The 26339-nt window shown below is 42.5% G+C and overlaps 1 protein-coding gene across 2 annotated transcripts in view; it reads left to right on the top strand.

Moving 5' to 3' along the window:
- The window catches only part of PLXNB1 (plexin B1), a 174640-nt gene that overhangs the window by 120006 nt on the left and 28295 nt on the right, over positions 1–26339 (top strand). For both annotated transcript variants that reach the window (XM_087954506.1, XM_087954507.1), the window contains 10 exons: positions 2162–2287; positions 4036–4158; positions 7368–7461; positions 8361–8527; positions 12033–12184; positions 13877–13982; positions 15705–15841; positions 17710–17886; positions 19970–20138; positions 24140–24382. In XM_087954506.1, coding sequence (XP_087810632.1) covers positions 2162–2287; positions 4036–4158; positions 7368–7461; positions 8361–8527; positions 12033–12184; positions 13877–13982; positions 15705–15841; positions 17710–17886; positions 19970–20138; positions 24140–24382 — 1494 coding nt within the window. The remainder of the gene's footprint in view (positions 1–2161; positions 2288–4035; positions 4159–7367; positions 7462–8360; positions 8528–12032; positions 12185–13876; positions 13983–15704; positions 15842–17709; positions 17887–19969; positions 20139–24139; positions 24383–26339) is intronic.

Raw genomic sequence — 26339 nt, 5'->3', positions numbered from 1 at the left:
GTTACTAACTTAACAACTGCAGTGTTTCACTTAACAACTGAGACAAGAAAAGTCATAATATGGGGTGAAATTCAACTGTTGACAACTGTCTTGCTTAGTAACAGAAATGTTGGGCTCAATTGTGGTCATAAGTCAAAGGGCAACTTGTACTCTTGTCCTTCGGAGGTGGCATAAATTTTATCCCTACCAAGCAACCTTGATTGATGAGGTGGATTTAGATGAGAGGAAGCAACTCACCCAAAGTCATCCAGTGAGCTTTCATGGGTAAGGTGGGCTTGTACCTAAGTTTAATCTTGGTCCAGTATCTTAATTTTTGTGCAAGATACACGTGAGGGAAAAGAGAAACCCTAAACCATGTAGTTGTTTTCAACTCCTAGCAACCACATAGATTTCCTTCATGATGATCTACCCATAGCCGCTTCTTACAGGTCTTCCAGTGGTGCATTCATCACTACTGTAACTGAGTCTGTCCATCTGGCTAGTGGTCATCCTACTTCTCCTCTTTCCTTCCATCTTACTCTGCATTGGAGCCTTTTTCCAGAGACTTGAATCTTCTCATAATGTCTCTGAAGTAGGGTATTTTTTTTCTGGTTATTTGTACCTTGAATGAGAACTCTGTGTTGATCTATTTGATGATCCACTGGTTTGTTTTCTTGGCTGTCCGTGGTATTCTCAGGAGTCTTCTCCAACACCAAATTCAAAGACGTCAATCCTCTTCCAGTCCTGTTCTTCAAAGCCCAACTTTCACTTCCACCAAGCGTCCCAGGGAATACTGTGGCTCGCAGTATTACAGAAATACAGTATATTTTTAATACTCTGCTCCCTGTTCAGATCATGTAAATCTTTTGCCAAATTTATTTAAAACCCTTTTTTGTCACATTAATGAGGGCAAATTATAAAAAGGGCTCATCTTGATTTTTTTTTTCCCTCCCACAAATTGGAGAAGGATGTGGAAGGAGTCCTGGTCTTTAGGTCCCAAAGTTAGTCATCTGTCAATCAATCGTGCTTCTCCTCCAGAACTTAGTAACTAGACTAGCTGACTGTAAGGCCGATAATCCCACAGACATTATGTGGGCAAAGCAGGAAAAACCCACCACTTCGTAGAATTGGATAGTAATAGAAACTTTTCAGCAGGAGAGAACTTTTCTCTGGAGAACATCCTGCCTGGGGCTCCAGACTGCCAAGCAGTGATGGTGGGAGACTCTTTATCAGAGATCTTGTACATGTTATATATGGACAAGAGAAAGATCTTTTCATCCAGACATTTATGGTAATCTGTTCTTTGGGCCTGTTTCAGCTTTCTCTGAATGAACTTAAAAACAGTTCATTGAGTGGCCGTTCAAAGTTACAGCAGCATTGAATGGATTTATGACCATTTTTCATACTTATTGTCAGGATTCTGCGACGTGCACCCCCACTCAAATCATAAGTCTCTAGCCGCATCTCTCAGAGTAAAAAAGATTGATTGATTAGGAGTTGACATGTTGGCGTTTCCCGGTTGCAGCCGACTCTGACGCATCATTCACTTCACCCTTGACCCTGGTCTTCCCCCCACTCCCTGGATGTATATTCTCCAATGAGACACATCCATAGCCAAGAGTCATCAATCATGCTCTCCATTAATAATCTTGCGCACCAGAAGCTTTGGCTGCCAAAGTGATTATCTGAAGCATTTAAGGAATGTACTGCTTTCTCCCCTCCCTTTCTGCTGACAACTAAAAAAAGACCAAAGAAGTATTTTTTTAGTTGACACTTATAGCCATTGCGGGCATCCCCATGGTCAGGTGATCCAAATTCAGAGGCTTGGCAACTGGCTCATATTTATGACGGTTGCAGTGTCCCAGGATCACATGATCCCCTTTTGCGACCTTCTGACAAGCAAAGTCAATGTGGGCAGCCAGATTCGCTTCACAATCCTAACATTAACTTAACAGTGATTCACTTAACAACTGTGGCAAGAAAGGTCGTAAAATGGGGGCAAAACTCCCTTAGTAAAAGGTCTCAAACTTAGCAGTGGAAATATTGGGCTCAATTGTGGTTGGAAGTCGAGGACTACCTATATAAGACAACCTGGTTTCTGGTGTTTTGCGCCTATCCTGTTCTATTAAATCTATGCAGAATCCTCTTTTACTCTCTTTGGCGTGTTTGTGTGTGCTTTCAGACGGAGGAGTACAGCTGGGGGCCCGAAGCCTGTCCGTGTGTGACGAGCATCCAGGGATCCTCTCTGATGCCGGTCAACGTGCAGAGAAAGATCACCCTGATTGGAAAAAACTTTCATCTCTATCAGGCAAGACGGTGGCAGAGGGTCAGTTGGGGTGTGTGTGAGAAGGTGTTGTGACCCTGTGCTCTATCTGGAGGGCATAAACCCAGTGGTGTGCTGGAAACCAGCTTGCACCGGCTTGCGAAAGCCGATTATTAAATGTTCTGGAGTTTTGCCAGCTAGCTGAGAGCAGAACTGAGCCACTAGGCTAGCATTTTGCTGGGCTAGGACGGTAATAACGATTTGATTGATTGCCTAGCTTAGCACACCAATCAGCTATTCTGCACCGATTGAAATGGAGCCAGCAGAGAGAATTCTTAAACATTTAGAAGGACGCCACTGCTTGCACCTTTTCTATGACTGTCCTACTCCTGCTGCAAATATTAATTCTGCAAATTTTGTTGTTGGTGATTGTGGGAGGAAAGATAAAATATGAAGTATATTTCTGCTCTGTTTCCTTCAAAAGCAAATGCCATACAGACAGTTCTCTCTCACCAGCCACTCGTTCAGCAACTGTTGGAAGTCGTGACGGTGCTGAACGAGTGACACTTACAACCAGGCCTTAAAAGTCACTCCACTCTCGATCACGGTTGTGATCTGGATACTTGCCAACCTGTTCACACAACCATTGCAACATCCCACTATCACCATTTGCCACCTTCCCTGCTGGTTTCCCAGAAGCAAAATCAACAAAAAAAGCCAGCAGGGAAGGTTGCGAGTCGCTCAGATAAGTCTTCCCCCACCTGGCAGCAGCCACCCCCAGGCCCGAAATCTCTGGCGTGTGGAATAGTGTACAAAAAAATGTATCTTTATGAGACATATTGCAAAAAAATGTGCATGTTGGGGGAAAGGGTATAATTAAAGCCAAGGGTGCTTTTTTCCCCCCAAGAGGCAACCGGACTTGTCTACCCCAAGGATAAAATACCCAAACAGAAACTGATCAACGTGGTATATATGCAGTACAATACATTGAGCCATGTGCAAATCTGTACATTGGGGAAACGAAACAGCCGCTTCATAAACGCACGGCACAACATAGGAGAACAAACACATCAGGAGTAGATTCAGCAGTCCATCTGCATTTAAAAGACACAGGCCACTCTTCTGAAGACAACAAAGTCCATATTTTGAACAGAGAGGATCGCTGGTTTGAAAGAGGGGTTAAAGAGGCCATCTATGTTAAAATGGAACAGCTGTCTCTCAACAGAGGGGGAAGGATATGACATCATCTATCTCCAATCTACAACACAGCTCCAAGAAGGCTCCACACCCATTTGCACCACTCAGGTGACCCTGATGACACAGATAAACCTCCAAGTGGCCTCAACCACTCTCTAAAAGAATGCAAATGACCAGCTGTCTGCAAAGAGTATAAATCCTTCCATTCCCCACCATCCAGTCAGAACTGAAGAAGCTTCTTGGATGAGAAGTGAAGTATCCTCAAAGAAAAACCAGAAAGTCCAGTTGCCTCTTGGGGGGAAAAAAAGCATCTTTGGGACAACCATGACCTGGATGACTGAGAATCTCCATGGGGTAAATAAAGCCGTTAAGAATGAAAATGCACACGCAAGATGCGTTGGGCAAAACTTGATCAAATTTGCTAAGTGATTTGGAAACGGGATGGAACAAACCTGGGTTTGAAATATTCTAAATGCCATAGTAGAGGGCAAAGACCGATGCCTGCTCGGAAGAAGTTAAAAGAGTTATATGGAAGGTTTGGAAAGGAAGGCGGGAATCTCACTCATAAGAATCAACTGCTTTTCTTTCCCTTCAAGGATCAGCTTTGGGACTATGAATGTGCCTTGGTTCTGGAGGGGAAGACTTTGTCGGTAGAAGCTTATATTGAACAAGATGAAAATGACCCTTCCACTTTCCTCATCACATGCCAATTGCATCAGGTAAGGGCTTCATGGGAGAAGAGCCACGGTTCCCCTCGCTTTGGGCTCAACATTTGTTTATTGATTTATACCCGCCTTTCTTATTTTTGTCAAGTTTGAAGTAATGCAATCATCATTAAAACCAATTTGGAGGCATTGTAATTCCTCAAAGAACTAGTTTATTTAATTACACATCTTGCCACTAACTGGTGGAAGCCAGTACTGAAAGTTTCCCGGGCTTCCATGTCACTATAACTCAAAGGTTCTCATTTTTCCAAAACAGTAAGTCACATTGTCCAACCAAGATATAAAATAGTTTCTTGGCAACTTCGCTTCTCCTTTCTCTGGCAGTTGGAATGCAGCTGACTCATCGCCCACCTATGTTGTTTTGGGTGGAGCTTCATCCACCTCAGGTCTCCCCCCTCCCCGCCCCTTCCAGTCCTCAAGTGTGTCAAACTGGATTCATACGATTCTACCACCAAATTAAATTCAGGCTTGACAATTTTTATGAATAACTCAAGGCAGTGAACATGTCTAACTACTGGCAGTCCCAACCGTTTAATTAGTGAACATCCAAACTTAGCAGCAGCATTGGAAAATGTGACTTATGGCCGTTTTTCACACTTACGACTCCAAATTCGGATGCTTGGCAACCGGCATGTATTCATGCATGTTGCAATGTCCCAGAGTCATTGGATCGCTTTTTTATGACCTTCTGAGAAGCAAAGTCAGTGGGGAAACTAGATTCATTTAAACCAGGGGTCGCCAACCTTTTGGACCTCAGGGACCACCAAACTCATAATTTTAAATCCCGCGGACCACTAATATGAATTTTGACTGACGGTGGCTTGCTGACATTGGTGGGAAAGTCGGTCCCATATTCCAGAGCTGCAGTGGTCACAAGACTGGCCCTTTGGTCATCCTGGAGCAGCTGCTCCTCCACCCGGGTGCACCGGCCTGCCATGGACTGGAGGAGCTGCTCTGGGATGACCAAAGGGCCAGTCTTGTGACTACTGCAGCTCTGGAATATGGGACCGACTTTCCCACCAGTGTCAGCAAGCCACCCCGGGGCGGATTTCCCTCCCCCGCCGTTGGTCTTATATTCCAGTTCCAGCTCGCGTGGCTCTACTTAAGGCAAGGTTTGTGCTAGTCTGAAGGGTGAGGGCCAGCGGGTGGGCAGGCCATGTGGGCGGCACAGCCTTGTGTTCCTGCACAGCCTGGATTAATTGCTTTGGGGGGAGTGCTTTGGGGGGGGGGACATTTCTCTAAGGACCACCAAAATTTTCTCGCGGACCACCAGTGGTCCCCAGCCCACTGGTTGGCGACCATTGATTTAAACAACCATGTTACTGACTTAACAACTGCTGGGATCCACTTCACAACTGCGGTAAGAAAAGTTGTAAAATGGGGCAAAACTGTCTTACTTAACAGAAATTGTGGTCTCAATGGAGGTCGAAAGTCAAGGACCACCTGTACTTCCTCCTCCTCCTATTTCCCACAACAATCATCCTGTGAGCCGGGTTGGGCTGAGAGAGAGTGGCCCAGCTGGCTTTGTGCCTAAGGCAGGTTTAGAACTCACAGCTTTCTAGCCTGGTGCCTCGACCACTACACCAGACTGCCTCGCATATATACCCATGCATCTCATTTGATATTTTTAAAAGGCCACCCACATGTTGAGTGATTCTCGGTGGCTGCCAAAGCATAGCCAAAGAAGGCTGGGTAAATAAAGTTTGTAAAAATCTGTCATTGGAAATATGTTACTCCCCCGCTTCGATATCTAATAGCCAAGATCCAAAGGAAAATAGAATGGGGGGAGAAACAGGAAAGCCAGTAGATCTCACTGACCAGCTGGAATATTCGGTGATGAAAAAAATTCTGGAGAAGGAAGGAAACAAATAATAGCTGGTCTCAGCTAAACAGATGCAATAACAAAAGATAGCCTCAACTGAGCCAAAATCAAGTCCTCGTCACATCCATATCTCTGGCAAAAGTATGGAAGTTGTGTGCCATTTTGTGGCAGGATATTATTTTGACTTTCTAATTTAGCCTGCAGCTCTGGGATTTCTTGCTGCTTTTAGATCCAGACAGTAAAAGTAGATTTTACTAATTTTCTGAGGCTGTCCAAAGTGTAGCTAAAAATAGTAATCCTTCACACTGGTCCAGATGTTCCTGTCATCAGCTGAAATAATTGGAAAAAAGTAAAAAGACGAGTGTTAAAACGATCTAAATCAGATTGTAAAAAGAACATTCAAACCATCTGGAAAGCAGTTAACAAAAGAAAAGAATGTTACACCGTTTGATTTTTATTTCTAAAATCTGAAGAGCAAAAAAGCAAGAATCTAGAAAGCCAACAAAATGTGACATAATTCGGAAGGCCATCTTTGAAGTCAATATTATTTTTTCCTTCGTTTCCCCCCCCCTCTAAAAAATACCAATAACATACAGGTTGTCCTCAACTTATAGCCATTTGTTTAGCAACTGTTCAAATTACAACAGCACTGGAAAAAATTACAACCAGTCCTTGCACTTAACAACCAACAGAGCATCCTGAGGGTCAGGTGATTCAAAATTCAGCGGCATGGATTAACCAGCTTGTATTTACCACAGTTGCAGTCTCCCCAGGTCACGTGTGACCTTCCTAGCCGGCTTCCAACAAGCAAAGCCAATAGGGGAAGCCAGATTCACTTAACAACTGCATGAGTCACAACAGTGGCAAAAAAGGTTGTGAGATCGGGTGCAACTCACTTAACAACCACTTTGCCTAGCAACAGAAATTCTGGTCCCAATTGTGACCGTAAATTGAGAACTAGTGAAGAGAAGGACCAGGGGAGACATGATAGCAGTCTTCCAATATTTGAGGGGCTGCCACAGAGAGGAAGGGGTCAAGCTATTTTCCAAAGCACCTGTAGGCCAGACAAGGAATAATGGATGGAAACTGAACAAGGAGAGATTTAACCTGGAAATAAGGAGAAACTTTCTGACAGTGAGAACTATCAACCAATGGAACAGCTTTGCCCTCGGAAGTTGTGGGAGCGTCATCACTTGAGACTTTCAAGAAGAGATTGGACTGCCATTTGTCAGAAATGGTGTAGAGTCTCCCGTTTGGGTGGGGGGTTGGACTAGATGACCTATAAGGTCGCTTCCAACTCTGATTTTCTGTTAAATTATCTGTTGACTATCTATAATCTTGTATCTTTTCCAAGACTAATACTTGGGTGTCTCTTTTTCAGTACAGCTACTCGGCTCCCCAACTAGAATTCAGTGTGGACATTTTCATCCAGCGGAAACGGCATCTCCGTGTGGACAGCATCAAAGATCTCAATGGTAACAGGGAAAGGGTCCCCGGGCTATCATGGCTTAATAACAACAACATTGGAGCAGCTATAGACAAAAAAAAAGGCTTTCTTTTATGAAATTAAGAGAGTTGTGGTAATTTCTAGGCGTATCTTGATTTGCCATGATGGAGCTCGCTTGCATGTGACTGAGTTGTGTTCTGCAATGAACTAGGAGCCAGTGGGGCTGTTGAAGAAGAAATTTTGGTGGGCAAAACATGGTGCCTATCAAGACTGGGTGGGAAGGAAAGGAGGGAGGGAGGAAGGCAGGCAGGCATGCAGAGAGAAGGAAGGAAGGCAGAAGGAGGGAGGGAGGGTGGGAGGGATGGAGGGAGGAAGGAAGGTGGGGGGGAGGAAGGAAGAAAGAAAGGCAGGCAGGCGTAGGGAAGGAAGGAAGGCACAGGAAAGGAAGGCAGGCAGAGGGAGGAAGGGAAGAAGGAAGGCAGGAAGGCAGAGGGAACGAAGGAAGGCAGAGGGAGGGAGGGAGGGAGGGAGGAAGGCAGGCACAGGAAAGGAAGGCAAGCGGGGGAGGAAGGAATAAAGAAAGGCAGACAGGGAGGAAGGAAGCAGAAGGAGGGTGGGTGGAAGGAAGGAAGGAAGGAAGGAAGGAAGGGAAGGAAGGAAGGAAGGAAGGAAGGAAGGAAGGAAGGAAGGAAGGAAAGCACAGGAAAGGAAGGCAGGTGGGGGGAAGAAGGAAGAAAGGCAGGCAGGCAGGCATATAGGGAAGGAAGGAAGGCACAGGAAAGGCAGGCAGGCGGAGGGAGAGAGGGAGGGAGGGAGGAAATAGCTTTCTAACTCCCTTCTGTTTCCTGTATCATTTGGTTTCTGCATCCAAAGAATTGCTGTATAGACCCTACTAATGCCCATCTCAACGTGTCTCTTTCTCTTCAGTGACCTTATACAACTGCTCGGTGGGACACTTAGATTGCAGCCGCTGCCAAACCGCCGATGCCAAGTATAGCTGTGTGTGGTGTGGAGGAGAGCAGCCTAGCTGCCTATTCCAAGACTCCTGCAAAGAAGAGGTCGCGGACACATGCCCGGCCCCGTTGATCCATGCAGTGAGTAACCATCCAGGGGGATGGAAGCCAGATGCTCGGTGAAGAAACCCACAGGAATCTAGAATGCTTGCAAATAGCCCAAGGAGGCCCAGACTGGTGAAGATAATGGTTACCAAGGCAGCTAGTTCTGACATAGCAACTGGAGAGCTTCTCATCTCCGAAAGCAGCAGCTTCCTTTGGAGCAGGACTAGTAGTTTGGAGAAGGCAACTACTCCAGCTACTAGTTTCCATTTCTTTCCAGCAGACTACTTTGATTTTGCACCTAGTGAAAGTTCCGAAACCCCTTAATTATATAAACATCTGGAGTTCTTCTTTATGTGCAAAACAGAGCAGCTCGTAATAAGTTGTAATTGTATCGCAACATAAAATAACGAATACAATGGTGGTATGATCTGAAGACAGGAGATGTGTCTCTGCTTTTGCTTCATCCAGCTGGAGCAGCAGGCTCTTAGGGGTGTGCAGGTGGAAAGGAAAACCTGGCCTCTGCCTGTCTCCAAGCTCCAGCTTTCTATTAAAGAGAGAAAGCAAAGCCATGTTGGCTTGATCTGGTTACAGATTGCAGGCTGGGAGCCTTTGGAGCAATTGCATTTGGTTATACAGTGAGACCATTAAGATCAAATGGAGCTATAAGTCTTTATCTGAAGGGTAGCATAACAGGATGGTTTTTGTATTCTAAAAATGGAGCCTCATATATAGATAATTCATGAGCGTGGCTTTGTTCTGAAAAATACCTAAAATGTATATCAGGACCGAGCCTTATTTATATGAGACATCTTGATAAGTATCTGTAAGAAAAGGGATCAGAGAATAATATTCAGAGCTCCCCGTTCATGTTTACAAGCTTTTTCACAGAATTGACCTTGACAGGAGAAATCAATATTACACTGAAATTTAAAGAAAGGCTTCACTGAGGAAGTGGTTCTTAAAGAAGATGGAGGAGAGAAGGGGTGGTAATGAATAGAGAAGGGCAAGCAGGAGAGAATTATCCCAGAAAATAACATATACTGAAAAGAAGAAAAAGTGATTTAAAAGAAAAACATGCAAAGGCAATGAAAATAAACAGGACGATATGAAAAGATGAAAAAGGTGATAAAGCAAAGGCAGAGAACCAGAGAACATAAAGCAGATATGTCTAAAGGCCTTGATAAGATCAGGGGAAAATCAACAGTGAACAAAACCCAAAACAATAGAGATTTTTATAGTGCCTTGAAAAGGTAAACAGATTAATATGTATGTAGATGGCTTTCTGTTTAAACGTTTCAGAGATAAGCATAAAAATGATTAAAATACGACTGATAAATGTACAAAACCATAAAAAAATATAATAAATAACATACATACTTTAAAAAGGGCTGGGGCCAGGAACAAAACTAATCCTTTTAAAACATGTAGGGATGAATAGGGAAATTTCAGTAGAAGTTCTCACAATAGATTCTACTGAAGAGAGAACTACGGTAAGCCTATAATATATATAACTATAAAGAAGACTGGCTTGTAAATTACTGCAAGATGACAGTCCACAAGTCATGGTGCAGGCAGAAAGACCTCCTCAGACACAAGGAATCCATGTTGACAACATGGACTCCACTCCATGGTTTCAAAGGAAACCATGCTGTGTAGACCAGGGGCGTCAAATTCAATTTCATTGAGGGCCGCATCAGGGCTGTGGTTGACCTTGAGGGGCCGGGCGAGCATGGCTGACTGGGTTGGGGGTGGCCAGCTTGCTGCCACTCACTGAGTGTGGCCAGCTGGGTGGGCATGGCCAGCTTGAGGCCACTCCCCAAACTGCTGGCATGTTTCCTCTTTGCGCTAGGTAGACTGGGCCGAAGTCAGGCTGGCCTGATCTCTCCTCTTTGCATTGGGTAGACTAGGGCAAAGCGACACGGGAAGACTGGGCCGAAGCAATGTGAGTAGACCAGGCCGAAGCGACATGGGTTGTCCCCTCACATTTTCCAGGATAGCCCTGCGGGCCAGGTCCGACCACATTGTGGGCTGGATCCAACCTGCGGGCCTGGAGTTTGACACCCCTGTTCTAGACTATGACTTCCAGGTTGTCATCTCCTAGGTCCGTGATGGCAAACCTATGACATGTGTGCCACAGGGGGCATGCAGAGCCATTTGTGCCAGCACACAAGTTGCAGGCAAACTTACCTCATTGTGCATGTGTGCACCTCACAGCTGATTTTCGGTGTGTTTGAGGCCTTTTTCGGCCTCCCAAAGGCTTGAGGAAGGCTTCTGCAGGCTTCTACAAGCTTTGTAGGCCGAAATCTAGCCCTGTTTTGTCACTTCTGGTATTTTCGGAAAAACAGGAAGTGATGAAACAGGGCTAGATTTCAGCCTACAAAGCTTGTAGTAGCCTGCAGAAGCCTTCCTCAAGCCTTTGGGAGGCTGAAAAGGCCTCAAACACACCGAAAATCAACTATGAGGCACAGTGCAGGTAAGGGGGTGGGGGTGGGATTGCATGCGCATGTGTAGGGAACATGGGGGGGGGGGCACATTGCCTTCTGGGTGCTGGCACGCGAATGCGAGTGTGTAAGCTCACACTCAATTTTTGGCACAGGAGCCCAAAAAGGTTAGCCACCACTGTCCTAGGTTCACCATTTAGTTTTTTGGCATCTTGAAATCTTGATCATTAACATGGTTGCCACACAAATTGTATCCCTTGAATGTCACCCATCAGAATTAGGCAACAATGTGGAGAGGGGGTACAAGAGACAAAAAAATGAATGCTAGTCATCCTTCATTCCGTGTGTTTAAAATTTAGGATGCAGCAAGCAGTTTTGCTAGCAAAGTCATAATCATGCTACCAATCCCATAATAGTGAGTTCATCTGGTGAAATCTGAATAGCATTCTAATTAACGGACTAGAGGAAAAAATCTGGAAATCCCTGCCTTACATCTTGTTTTTCTTTTTCTTTTTATGATTCTATAGTGTGTAGTTCCTTAATTCAGTGTAGTCAGGACGACTGGATGAAGCTGAGCATTTACTGGCCATATGCCCTTCCTGACACCTATGTGGAGTTCACAGTAGACATTTTTCTTTGAGCCCTAACAGAGAAACATCTGCTGCCACCTAGGATTGAACTCTTAACCTTCTGAGTGGGAGGCAAGCGTCTTGACCACTAGGCCACTACCCCGTTCGTTTTCCATCTTGTTTTACCTTAAGAAACTCTTCCTCCAATATTAGGTCTGTCTCATCAGCAAGAAATTATAAAGACTGAAGATCGTTCTTGGTCTGTTTCTAGTGTGTGGTGCTGTCATGCTCACCAATTTCGTATAGTTTTCAAGTAATCAGATAATATATCTCAGCTGCAAGTTTCTTAGCAGCTACATATGTTGATTTTGGGTGTTTTTATTGTTCTCTGTTGTTTTAAAATGCTTTTAGCGTTTTAATCGTAATCTGTTTTTGGAATTGTCAGCCGCTCAGAGTCATTGACTAAGAGGGGTGGCTATAGAAATTGAATAAATAAATAAATAAAAATTAAAATATCCCTGTGGCCATCAGGTGTACCCCCTAACTGGTCTGGTTGAAGGTGGCACCAGAATCACCATCACGGGTTCAAACCTTGGGCAGAAGCATCAAGATATTGCAGAGACTGTCACAGTTGCTGGAATCCCCTGTGAAGTTGATGCTCTGGTGTATGAAATCTCCAGCAGGTAAGGTCATGACCTATGGGCTCACGGCAATAAGAACGGCCCCGTTCTATGGCATAGCTGGTAACGGGTGAACATGTCTGTCCTTCTCCCTTTAAGCAGATGGTGGCCTTTCCATCAGCAGCAGCACCATCTTACTTACCACTAGCTGCTTCTATCCAACTGGTGAGGGTGGAGGAGGATTATCATGGGCTACTGGGGTTCATAGGATCAGCTTTATTGGCAGGAGGAAGACTACAAGGAGGATCCGGCAGTGACAGGCTGAAATTAGAAGCTCTGGCAGATTAGTATGAAGTTTAAAACGTGTGTTCACACAAACCTACAGGTCTAACCAAACCTAGCAGATGCAAGGAAACCAAAGTGACCTCCCTTCCAAATAAAGAATGCCAGTTGCTATATCAGACACTTTTCTCTAATTCCTATTTTACAAAGTACTGGGAATTGTAAAGCAGCGAAGATAGGGCACCTACTTGACTCCAGGGTTTCTTTGTCCCAAGTCAATGTTGAGACATGTTCAGACTTGATGCTTCTGCCATTTAAGCTACTTCGTCTGTGAACTCACTTGTGACATAATATCCTGAATGCAGGACAAGAAGCCATGGATGGAAACTAATTAAGGAGAGACGCAACCTAGAATTAAGGAGAAACTTCCTGACAGTTAGAACAATTAACTAGTGGAATGACTGGCCTGCAGAAGTTGTGGATGCTCCAACACTGGAAGTTTTTAAGAAGAGATTGGACAAGCATTTCTCTGAAATGCTTAGGGTTTCCTGCTTGAGCAGGGGGTTAGACTAGAAGACCTCCAAGGTCCCTTCCGACTCTATTATTCTGTTATATCCATAAAAGCAGGAGAAAGAAAACCCTTGATTGTGGCTGCTGTTTGCTCCCATTGGGACAAAGAAGGAAAGGTTGGTCATGGGTGGGGAACCTGTAGTTCTCCAGCTATTGGTAGACTGTAATTATTTACAGCAATAAAGAACTGGACTCCAGCAGCATCTAGATAAGATAGTTTCAATCTTGGCAACTTTAAGATGGGTGGACTTCAACTCCCAGGATCCCCTAGCTAGCATAGAGTTGAAGTTGATTGGAAGTCTACCCGAGACGCCACTCTAGAAGAATAAAGACCTAAATGGATATTTTAGCTCTTGAAACTGCAAGCTTCAGTTTTTGTAATGAAACCCACCTGCAATAACTTAGGAGAATTGTCTTGAATAAATAGGCCACTACTTTGCTGACTGATGTCTCTGACAAAGGTATGCTTTGAGAGATCCTGTATAATTGAAATCTAGGGAACCAGATGAGGCAAAACACATGTTTGAACATAGAAGGGGATTTATCACATGAAAGATGGGCGACTGAATGCAGTGTATTGGATCAAGGAGTTGAAAGGCACCCAGGGTCCACCCCGTTCATCTTTATGCTGTGAATTGGGTCATCACAAACACACACGTTTGCATTGCCAAAAAAGATTTATTTGCCAAGCTCTTGGCTCGAGGAAGTGATCCAGGTCCCAGACTGTGGAGGAAAAACATTTGCTCAACAGGATAAGTCTTCAGGTGGGTGACGTCTCCTCCCCCCACCAGGCCAAGAGCCTAAAAGTGCCCCCCCTCTCATTAACTCAGGTTTAGAGCAGCCCATGTGGTGCACCTTGGTGGGGGATTCTTCTCCATCCTCTCTTCTGCCCTTGTCCTGCAGTATCGTATGCACCACGGGCAGAAGCGGCACAGAGAGGTCCGGGCATGTGGTCGTGGAAGTCCCTGGAGGTGGGCAAGGCATCTCTGCTCATGTATTCACCTATCAGGTAAAATAAGTCTACAGCTCAAAAGGAAGGGGGTGACTTCCAGGAAAAAGCAGACATCTCTCTCTACTTGACCGAAGCCCTACATGATGCACATGGTGCCATTAATGCACTTAAATCCCAGGATCTTTGCAAGGGGCTCTTGATGTTCTCTTAGCTTGGTTGTGTTCTTGTGGATGTTCCATTACCAAACTAGGCAACTTCTTCCGTGCTCACTGATGATGTTATCTAGTTTGGTAATGAAACGTTTGCGAGAAAAAAATGTCTATGGAGTTTCTCAATCATCCAGGTCATGGTTGTCCCAAAAGATGCTTTTTTCAAGAGGCGACTGGACTTCCTTTGTTTTTCCTTGAAGACCTTTCACTTCCCATCCAAGAAGCTTCTTCAGTTCTGATTCAGGGAGAGCAGAAGAAGCTTCGTGGATGTGTAGCTAAACATCTTCAAGAAAAAAACAAAGGAAGTCCTGTTGCCTTTTGAAAAAGCACCTTTTGGTTTGGAAAAAAAACCCACCAGGTTTTGAGAGCACCAAGGACCCCACAATTCAACCCTGAGTTATAAGTACTGTCTTCTATCTGTATATTTGCAAGGGTTAGGAAGCTCTCGCCTAATGGAGACATATCCTATTGATGTGTCCAGAGCCATCAGTAATAGCCAGCCTACTAGTACTACTAGTTATTAACAAGTGGGGCATGGAGAAAATTGCCTATGTGCAAAGGGGTTCCACACAGTCATGTTCACCTGTTGAGATGGAACATCTTTCACACATGCAAAAAAATATTCTCATGTGTTGCATTCAGTTCAAATGGGTGAGCTTTATTAGATGGGTTTCTTTTTTTTGACTGTAGGCTGTTTTGGGAGTGGTTCATGATTTTTTTTTCCCTTTGTGTTTTACCATCTTTTATTTTTACTTTTAGTCTGGCCAGAGTTGTTGGGAGTTGAGTGGTTTGAAAAAAGTAACTTATGATCATTTTTCACATTTACAACCCTGGTGGCACCTCTGTGGTCACATGATCAAAATTTAGGGTTTCAGTTAAGGAGAGAGACTTCTGCTTTTCTTGGAACCATTGTCAAGCCCCCGAATTTTTATCACGTGATAAATGCAAGGACTGATTGTAAGTCGCTTTTTTCAGTGTTTTGTAATTTCAGTCATTCACTAAACAACTGGTTGTAAGTTGATGTCTCCCTGTACTGCTATGCTGGGTAGAACTGATAGAAATTGGTGTGCTAGATAGTTCAGAGGAACATAAATTCCCACTTCTCCTCCCACCTTGTGAAGCTTTCACATGGAACTGGTTCAATGAATGGGGTTAGATTTTCTTTTCTATGAACTGGATGGAGGGAGTTTGGTTTCCTGAGCAAAAATTGGCCCTGGAGCAACCAGGTCACCCTCAGTAATTTAGAGCAGCAGCCCCCAACCTTTTGGGCACCAAGGACTGGTTCTGTGGAGAGAGGTTTTTCCGCAGACCGAAAGGTGCATGGTTTTGCATGCTGCCTGCACCCACAGGTGGGGCTTCACCTGTTTGCGTGGCCCAGTTGCTGGCATGCCGTGGGCCAGTGCAGATCCACAGACTGGGAGTTGGGGACCCTGATTTAGAGGACCTCGTTATTCGATACACTGATGGTTTCAAGAGGACTAGCATCCTCACTCCTCAAGCACCGGCTTTTTTTTGTCTGTGCATCTTGCCTTTCCTGATGCAACTATTCTTTTCCTGCTCGTCTCTGCAGAATCCAGAGCTGAAATTCGTTTCTCCAGTTCGAGGCCCCAAAGCGGGAGGAACCAGCCTCACGCTGACCGGGTCCAAGCTGCTGACTGGAAATCCCAGCAGAATCAGCATTTGGGTTGGACACTTCCCTTGCTACATGTAAGAAAGGGGGTCTGGCAGCAGCAACTTTTTCAGAATGGCTTCTTGTTTGGGGATGTAAGAATATGGCTCTGTCCGAGATGCACTTTGTTGGAATCCAGCTATTCCTCCCCATACTTGCATACAGTTATATGGTCATACACAGAGAGATATATGTCAGACACATACATGCATGATCAGAGACATGCTATGGGGTTGGACATCACCCTGGGGGGAGGGCTGCACAAATCCCTCCTTTTTAAGGTGGGTTGAAGATCCTCATCCACCCTTGTCCTCTTACATGAAAAACCAGGAGCGCTCAAATCTCTAGTCTGCCTGCTTTCTGGAAGTTTGGGGTTTCTTGACTTCATTTTGGCAAATTTATTAACCCAGTTTCTGAATTCTCATTTTTCCATTCATGTACCTTTTCCAGTTCCTTTCTAGTTTGTCTGTCTATACGTGCATATATATTTGCCTGGACTTTGCCAAATAATTTCCCCAGTGCATTTTGTACATTATTTTCATGAATATTTTGGGGTGGGATGCAAACAGGTTCTGTGGGCGTAGCTGGGTGGGCGTGGACATGTGACTGGGTGGGCGTGGCTTATTTGTGCAACACACACACACACACCAACACACACACACACACACACACACACACACACCAAGCTCTGTTCTTTTTGCCTCCTGGGCCTCAGGGAAGCCTCCTGGGCAAAGCAGTAAGACAGCAAGGGGGATCCCGGCACAGCTGATCATCAGAACAACTGATCGTTGGGAGAGAAAAAAAAAAGAAATACCAATTCAGCCAAACCGGTAGCTGTTTTTTTTACTACTGGTTCGCTTGAACCGGCCCGAACCGGTAGAATCCCACTACTGGAATATATGCAATTTGCTACAGACTTACTTCTGTATTATGCTTTTTTAAAGCAAAATTTACTTTTTTTAAAGATATATTGGTTTTAAAAGATGCCAAATTAGATCTGTCTCGTTCAGGCAAGAACTGAATATCTTTCTTCCCATATCCCTATCCGGCACTTCTAAGAAGGAGGTTTGATTTGCTCAGCCCCTTGTGATTCTTACTAGGTTCATATTCAAAAGTTTTGTTGTGATGAATGTAATATATTTGTGATAGGAGAAATTCATCACTCACAACCTATTAAATCTGTTTTAGGTTGTCATCCTACACATAGTTGGGAATAAATCCTATTCAATCCAAGGAAATAATTCTGGATAGATAGGATTAGGACTACACATTGTTTAAAACTTTAATAAAATAAAATGGTTATCAAAATTGAAAACAAGAGTTTTGTGGCTTTCCAGACCCATTAGACAGAACATGTGAAATGATGGAGAAGATTTACTTATACCAATTATTGTTTATTATGACACAATGCTTTTTGCACGATTGTTTTCCTTTATATGTCCCTAAGATCAAAAGTCTAGAAACTAAGGTTTTATGTGTAATAAAACATATCACTGAAGACTCAGAAACTTTTCATGAAAATGTTTTTAATGTTTAATTAAATCAGGGAAAGGAGCCAGGGTCTCTCTGGGGACAGCATATATTTACAGTCTCTTATAGCTCCCTCTCTTTCACTTGACACTGGCTGTGCATTTAGATGTGATTCGTTTTTATGGCAAGGTAGAATCTAGGAATATTCTCACAATTTATGGGTTGGGAAGAAAAGGCAAGTCTGTGAATTCAGTCTTCTCTTGGTGGCTCCTGGAAGATATTTTACAGAAGGCCACAGAGTGCCCAGTTTTGCCCACAAATACGATACGCCTTTTAAATTGTCTTTGAAAAAGTGTTATTGTTTTGTGCTATCGGTAGACTAAATATTTTCTAGAGTAAGTTTATATTTTTGTTTTGCTTTCCTTTTCTTCTAAAGCCATTCTGAGATGCAGGAACATGAGTTGATGTGCCAGACAAGCGCCAGTAATGTGTCTACAGAGTTTTCCGTCACAGTCAAATACGGCGATCAAGAACGGAAGTTGGAGCATTCCTTCTTCAAATACACCCTTGACCCCAACATCACCTATGCAGAACCAGCCAAGAGTTTCCAAAGGTAACAGCAAATAGGACAGATCTGAGGCGAAGCTCTGTGGTTGGTAAATCCTGTCCCTTCGGCTTATGGATGACTAGGATTGATACTTTTAGAAGTCCAGTAGTGTCTAAAGAGGGACAGACCCCTATCCTATCTTATACTGAGGTATTTTAACATTTAAAGATTAAATGACCTGCAGGTTTCTGTCATGCTGCCTATTGGTGTTTCCGAACCTACAGTGTGGAGGTACATCATGAGGACTATGCTAGTGGTGGTTCCTGATATAGAGGCCAAAATAAAATAATAATTAAAACTAAAGCAAAATCTCAGAAGACAGTTGGGGCAAATCTAATGTGTTTTCAGTCATTTTCCAATTTTATATGTAAATGTAACGCTGAGGTCCAATAGATAGATACCATTTGAAGAAGAGCATGAGTGTCTATATGCTACAATCAGTGGCATTGTAGGCATGAGGCAGTGATCCTCCAAATCTCTTGATGATGGTGTTCTGGTCCACATAAAGAAGAAACTAATCTGATTCAAAAACTAGTCAGTCTTCCTGAAGAGAAAGCAGCCAGTGCAGGTTTTGTATCCCCCATTACAATTCCCCAGATCAGATCAAATTTTCCAACTAGTAGCAGTTCTCAGGAGTCAGATAGAGATGTTCTTTCAGCCAGTGTATCTAGAGTTGCCAGAGTTGTGTCCTGTTACCAACAAGATGGACCTCTGGATAAGCGTGATTGGAAAAGAGTTTCTACCACCCTTAATTTAGCATTCTGACCACTGCAGGGTAGTGATTATCATCCAGTGCACCCACATATCTTCTCTAAAAAGCACCAATAATTGCACAAGCAGGCAGACAACTCTGTGAACATCTGCTGTTGGACATCACATTTTTTTTCATAGTTATGCTATTTTCATTGTTATGCTATTTTCATTGTTATGCTATTTTCAGGTGATTTCCCTTAAACCATGTAATAAGAATGTGGAATACAATAAGGTTATTAGAATAGAAATATAGGAGGCTGCCTTAATCTGTCTTCGATTATTGGTCCATTGAATTGTGAATTCAAACTCTAGAACAATTAATCAGTGGAACAACTTGACTCCAGAAGTTGTGGGCGCTCCAACACTGGAAATTTTTAAGAAGAGATTGGACAGCCATTTAACTGAAATGGTATAGGGCAGTGGTGGCTAACCTTTTTGGGCTCCTGTGCAAAAAATTGTGCGCGCGCTTGCATGCGTGCGCTCGTGTGCCAGCACCCAGAAGGTAATGCGTTTGGGGCCCCCATCCCCCTGTGCATGCACGCGCGATTCCCCCCCGCCACCCCCTTACCTGCACTGCGCTTCCCAGCTGATTTTCAGCCCATTTGAGGTCTTTTTCGGCCACCCAGAGGCTCGAGGGAAGCCTCTGCAGCCTTTGTAGGCCGAAAAAATGGGCCTGTTTCATCACTTCTGGTATTTCCGAAAATGCAGGAAGTGATGAAACGGGCTGAAAACCAGCTGGGAGGTGTGTGCATGCGCAGTGAGGTAAATTTGCCTGGGGCTCACGTGCCAAACAAATGGCGTGCCATAGGTTCGCCATCACGGGTATAGGGTCTCCTGCCTGAGCAGGGGGTTACACCAAATCCAACATCCAAGCCTCGTCCAACTTTTTTGTTGTTGTCGTCGTCATCATCAGGACACAATCTGTTATTAACCCACAATCTGTTCGGACTACTGCTATTATTAGTCCCAAACAAGGCGTTGAGTGGCCATGAATTGTAGAAGTTGTACATTTAGACAGCACCAAGTTGCCACCTCCTGTTCAATGTTGCCTGATGAGGCAAATGTAAGGAATCACTCTGGGATTGTCTTTCGTTACTTTAATGCAGAGGTGGGCAACTATGGCCCCCTTAAGAACCTGTGTCCTTCAACTCCCAGAATTCCCGAGCCAAAATGAATGAATGGCTGGCTCAGGAATTCTGGGAGCTGAATTCCACAGCCAGTAAGGGGCCCACCGTTGCCCACCCATGTCTTACTGAAAACAATCCCAAAACTTCAAATCCCAAAACTAAATGTGCTAAAACCTTCAACGTTTGTTCATCTGTATGCATTATTTCAGTGGCGGGCGAGAGATAAGAGTTCGTGGGCATAACCTCGATGTCGTGCAGTGGCCAAAAGTCCGTGTCACCATTTCACCCTTGGAGCGCCGACGTCGGGGAGTAGGAAGATGGCGAAGGATTATTCCAGAAACAGGATGTCTGGAGAACGCTCTCTGCAGTGTCCAGCAAGTAAGTGAGATTTTTTTAAAAAAAAATATCTCTCTTAGCCTTTTTCAAGTTAATTCTAGAGGGATCCCGGTTGGAGAATAAGAACTCTTCAGAGTCAAGAAGAATCAGGTGGATTGAAGAGGGTTCAAAAGTTTGGATATTATTCAAACAGCCAGAGCCATTTGGCTTCCGCTGTTGTTTCCAGCATGCCACGTATGGGGAAAGCAGCCATGTTCTATCCTGAAGGCATTCTTGAGATCACCCACATGCCAAAGACCAGTTCCCCACCTATCCAAAGAGCCAGGCTATAAAAAGCATGGATTTAAATTACAGGAAGGCAAATTCTTTATTGAGTGTTAGAAACAACTTCCCAAACAGTAAGAATACATTGACAGTGGAACCAATTACAGGTAGTCCTTGACGCACGACCACAATGGAGCCCCAAATTTCTGTTTTTAAACAAGACAGTTGTGAGTTTTGCCCCCACTTTATGGTCTTTCTTGCTACAGTTAAGGGAATCACTTCAGTTGTATAGGGTTTCCTTCCTAGGCAGGGGGTTGGACTAGATCTCCAAAGTCCTTTCCAACTATTCTAGTCTAGTCTAGTCTATTCTATTCTATTCTATTCTATTCTATTCTATTCTATTCTATTCTATTCTATTCTATTCTATTCTATTCTATTCTATTCTATTCTATTCTTTCCTATTCTATTCTATTCTATTCTATTCTATTCTATTCTATTCTATTCTATTCTATTCTATTCTATTCTATTCTATTCTTTCCCTATTCTATTCTTTCCCTAATCTATTCTATTCTATTCTATTCTATTCTATTCTATTCTATTCTATTCTATTCTATTCTATTCTATTCTATTCTTTCCCTATTCTATTCTATTCTATTCTATTCTATTCTATTCTATTCTATTCATCTAGTTATTAAGTTAGAACCATGGTTGTTAAGTGAGTCTGGTCCTTCCCCACTGACTTTGCTTGTGAGAATTTCACAGAAGGTGAAGAGACACGGCAACAGTCATAAATCTGAACCAGGTACCAAGTGTCCAAATTTTAATCATGTGACCACGAGGATGCTGAAATCAGTCATAAAACGGTCATTTATTTCAGGGCCATTGTGACTCCAAATTGTCACTAAATGAATGGTTGTAAGATGAAGTCTACCTGTAAGCTCCATTTTTTTTGCCTCCTGGGCCTCAGGGAAGGCTCCTGGGCCAAGCAGTAAGACAGCGAGGGGGATCCTAGCACAGCTGATCATCAGAACAGCTGATTGCCAAGAGGGGAAAAAATAAAAAGAAATACTGCTTCGACTGAACTGGTAGCTGTTTTTTTACTACCAGTTCGGCCGAACGGTAACATTTTTTTACTACTGGTTTACCCGAACCTGGCCGAACCAGTAGAATACCACCACTGGTCATAAGTCACCTTCTTCATTGCTGTTGTAACTTTGAACGGTCACTAAATGAACTGTTGGAAGTCGAGGACTACCTGTACAACTCTCCCATGCAGTATAATTCCCAGCCAGTTTACACCTCTCTGGAACTTAAACCTTCTCAGCTAGCAGCAATCTGCCATTTTGTATGTTTCGAGTCATCAAAAATAAATGTACTGTTTTTAGATTTTTGTTTATCCCACCTTTATTATTTTTATAAATAACTCAAGGCAGAGAACATTCCTAATACTCCTCCCTCCGTATGCCCCATAATAACAACTTTATGAGATGGTTTGGGTTGAGAAAGAGGTGAGTGGCCTAGGGTCACCCAGCTGTCTTTCATGCCTGAGGAAGGACTAGAACTCACAGTTTTCTGGTTTCTAGCCTGGTGCCTTAATCACTACACCAGACTAGCTCTGTTGAAGCAAAACAGCCAAAAAGAATCATAACCAAATGTGAGTCTCATTTTTTTTTTAAAAAAAATGTCCATTGTTTAAATATATCAACAGTACCTTTTTACTACTAGATTTATGTGATTTTTTTTCCTTTGCATGACTTACTGCAAATTGTATTAATTTTTATTTTATTTGATTTATTTTCAAAACTCATATTCATTTACATTTTAATAGTACTGTGTCAAGCCTTACTTACATTTACACTTCTTTTTCATATCAAACCTTGTTTCTCTTCTCTAACCATATATACAACATTTCCCAAACCCCATAAAACTCCTCTTTACCTTTCAATTTCCTCATAACCCTATCCATCTCAGCACAATCAAGTATTTTATTTATTACCGTATTCTCGGACGGTACCTCATTTACTTTCCAGCTCTGGGCATATGCAATTCTTGCCGCTATTATTATGTATTGTACGATGTATTGGATATGTTTCTTTAAATTTCCTTTAATCATCCCCAATAAAAATGTTTTTGGTTTAAATCCGATATCATACCCTGTAATTTCTTGTATCCATTTCCTCAATTTTTCCCAGTATTTTTTAGCTTTAGGGCATTGCCACCACATATGATAATATGTTCCATCTGTAAGCTTACATTTCCAGCATTGCAGTTTCATATTTGGATATATTCTGGCCAATCTCGCCAGTGTCAAATGCCATCTATAAAACATCTTGATTAAATTTTCTTTAAATGCTGTTGATAAAGTTAATTTGCAGTTCTTGATCCAAATTCTCTCCCAATCCTCTAGCTGTATACTCTGTCCTACATTTTGTGCCCAAGCAATTATTGGGCCCTTAACTACTACTTCTTCCATTTCTACTTTAAGTAAATAATTATATGTTCTAGTGATAACTTTTTCTTCTTTACCAATCAAAATTTGGTCTAGTTGTTGGGGTTCCCTTTCTATTCCAAATTCCTCCATGTCTTTTTTATGTCTCATTCTTATCTGCAAATACGGCCACCAATCCACAATTATACCTTGTTTTTTTTAGTTCTTCAGTTGTTTTTAAATTCCCGATTGTCTAATAATTCCTTGTATCTAATTCTCTTTTTCTTCTCCATTGTATTTGGGTAGATCACTGCTTCCATCCGGTGACACCCAATCCAGTAATTTAATATAGTGCTTCTTCCTTAACTTTTCCCATATTTTTATTAATGAGTCCCTAATTTGATGGCGATAGAAATATGAATGTATCCTTTCCCGTTTATCCCACAGGAAGGCATGCCTTCCTGTGTGAAGGTCATGCCCTTCAATTATTAATACTCTCTTATTGTCTAGGTTTATCCAATCTTTAATCCAGAGTAATCCCGCTGCCTGATAATATAGTTCCCATTTTGGGAGTCCTAGGCCACCTCTACTTCTGCTATCTTGTAGCGTTTTTGCGTTAATTCATGCTTTCTTTCCCAAACAAATAAATTTAAGCACCGTTCTATTCAATTCTTCAAAGAATTTTTGATCTAATTTTATGGGGATTGTCTGAAATAAGTATAACAATTTTGGTAGTATATTCATTTTTATCGTGGCAATTCTGCCCATCGACAATAATTGCAACTTTTTCCAGCTCTCTAAATCTTTTTTGCATTGTAACATCAATTTCTTATAATTATCTCCCCTTATGGTCGAACATTGTCCTGTTAGCCAAATCCCCAAATATTTAATCATTTTTTCCACTTTTAGTCCCAATTCTCTTTTTAACCCCTTCTTTTGTTTTTCTGTTGAATTCTTTCTGTTGAATTCTTTCTGTTGAATTTTTGTTTTTTCTTTATTAATTTTTAGTCCTGCCACTAGTCCATATTTGTCAATTTCCCTTAACAAATTTATCCCTGTTTCCATCGGTTCCTCGATGACGAACACTAAATTGTCCTCAAATGCTTGGGTTTTATATTCCTGATTTTTGATCTTTAATCCGGTTATTTCCTCATTTTGCCTTATTTTGGTTAGAAGCACTCCTATCTCAATCTATTGTGTTTAAAGACTTGGGTATAGGAATGGGCTCTGGAAAAAAGTATGGAGAGCTACCTCAGGAATTTCTCGGAAATAAAAATATCTTGAAAACAATAGCTTTGGAACTGTGGAGAATTAATTATAGTCATTAATTTCCCTTCATTTCTGATCCTAGTTTGAAGAGCCATGTCAAGTCAATTCCTCCAACCTTATAGTTTGCAAGACACCAGCAATTAAGCCGTTGTCCCACTCCATTCAAGTAAAACTGGAGTTTGTCCTGGATAATCTCAGCTTTGACTTCAATGCCTTTCATCCCTCTGGCTTTTCTTATGAAGTTGACCCCTTCCTGAAGCCCCTCAATACAGACGACATCACCAAACCCTACCGTCACAAACCTGGAAGCATCATCTCTGTGGAGGTAAACAGAACAACTTGTTCTCCATAAGTGGAGGCAATGTTTCTTCTTGGGTTATTGGCTGTGATTATCCTGTATTATGTAGGATACTGCTCTTACGGCTGAGATTCAGCCATTTAATTTTAATTTTTAATTTTTCTAATTTCTGAACCGCCCATCTCTCTCAGAGAGGGAGACCGGACGGTGTAGAACAAAATATTAAAATTTAAAAGTATATACAAGTTTTTAAGTAGCATTTATTTATTTACAAATAAACAACTGTATATGCATTTCCATATGCAATTGATCCATTCGTTAATTTACATTGCACATTTCCTTATGGGGATAAAGCTAGTCTTCTGTCCACTCATTTTTCCCCCCACAGCTACAAACCTGAGAGAGAAATGTCAGGCTGAGGTAACTCAAAATCAGCTATTAATTTCTATAGCTGATGGTGGCTGGAATTGGGATATGCCTTGTCCTAGCCAACACATCTTACTGAACACTGATGAGCCAAGTAAAGCTGGAAGAATATTATTTTTTCCGATTTACAAATAATCTGCCTCAGGCTTGGACATTCTGTATAACCCCTGGGAATAATAATACAAGATACTGCAAACCAGCGACCCCCCCAATCTTTTGGGCATCAGGGACCAGTTCTGTAGACGGAGGTTTTTCCACGGACCGGAGGGGGTGTGGTTTTGTATGCTGCCTGCATCCCGCGGATGGAGGTTTGCTTGTTTGCACGGCCCAGTTTCTGGCATGCCACAAACCAGTGCCGGTCTATGGACCAGAGGTTGGGGACCCCTGTTGTAGACCTCCTCTACTTGCATAAACCTGGCACGGATGATTTTTACATTTTTTTTCTCGCCTACAATTCCCTTTAGCACTAATCTCTGGATTGGGGGTGGGAAAAAATGGATGAAAAGAAAATCTTAAATGTAGAGGGTGTTGAAAACTTATATGGCTGCAGGCATGGATGAATTAACCAGAGAAGAATTAAAGTATGGGTGTGATTAAAATATGGATGTGGTTTGTTTATAGGGAGCTAGAAACTTATGTAATATGTACATGAGGGGTGCATCTCTGCCTGATGACTGGAGAAATGCCACTATTGTTCCTTTATACCAGTGTTTTTCAAACTTTCTGGCTGGAGAATTGTGGAAACTGAAGGCCATTCATCTTAAAATTGCCAACTTTGAAAAACACAGCTTTATTCAAGTGGAAAAGTAGGAAGAACAAATGCTAACACTGCGTGGAGCTTGGCTTGCGGATGTAGCCTGGGAATGTTTGACAGAAGTCTGGTTTAATGGATAGAAGGATGACAACGAATAATATTTGGGAAATGAAGTGGGATTCTGCACCTGGTGGGGGAAACATAAGCCAATTTTTTACTCTTTGTAAGGCTTTGAGAAATGTGTGAATATGAGAAAGAAAGATTAATAGAGAAAAAGTTTAACTGTCAGAAAATGAATAATAAAACAAACACGTTTGAGGTAGAATGTATTTTGTATGGAGTTCAAATTGAGTTATAGAATGTAATAAGCTATGATGGAACTGGAGCATGTTTGGTAATAATTGGAATTCACAGAGACATAGGGTCCTCAATCTCTCCTCTGCCCTCAGCATAGAAATGTAACTGGAACTTGCCTGCCGCCCCTAACAAGCTAGTGATTATTTTATTTTTATTTTTGTTTATTTATTTGTAAACTGGAAATGAATAGACCAGGGCCCCTCAAAATAGACAGTGCTGTATTGTTGGGACAATGCAAGGTGTCGATACTCTTGTTTTTAGTATTATTCATAGTATAATAATATATTATAATAATATATAATAATAAGTCAAGTAGCATTTGTTAAATTATTTCATATAAATGTTTGGAGGTGAGCAAACAATCTGAAACTTCATAAAGGAGTTGATGAGCTGTCAGGAAGCTCATTGGTGTTGGTGTAGAATAACCAAAGGAACTTTTTCAAAAAG

This window comes from Notechis scutatus, chromosome 2, assembly GCF_049901735.1.
Source record: "Notechis scutatus isolate UNSWTSFEM ecotype Mainland chromosome 2, rNotScu1.2, whole genome shotgun sequence".
Lineage (NCBI taxonomy): Eukaryota > Metazoa > Chordata > Lepidosauria > Squamata > Elapidae > Notechis > Notechis scutatus.
Note: the sequence above shows the minus strand (reverse complement) of the source record. Positions and strands in the feature narration are given on the sequence as shown.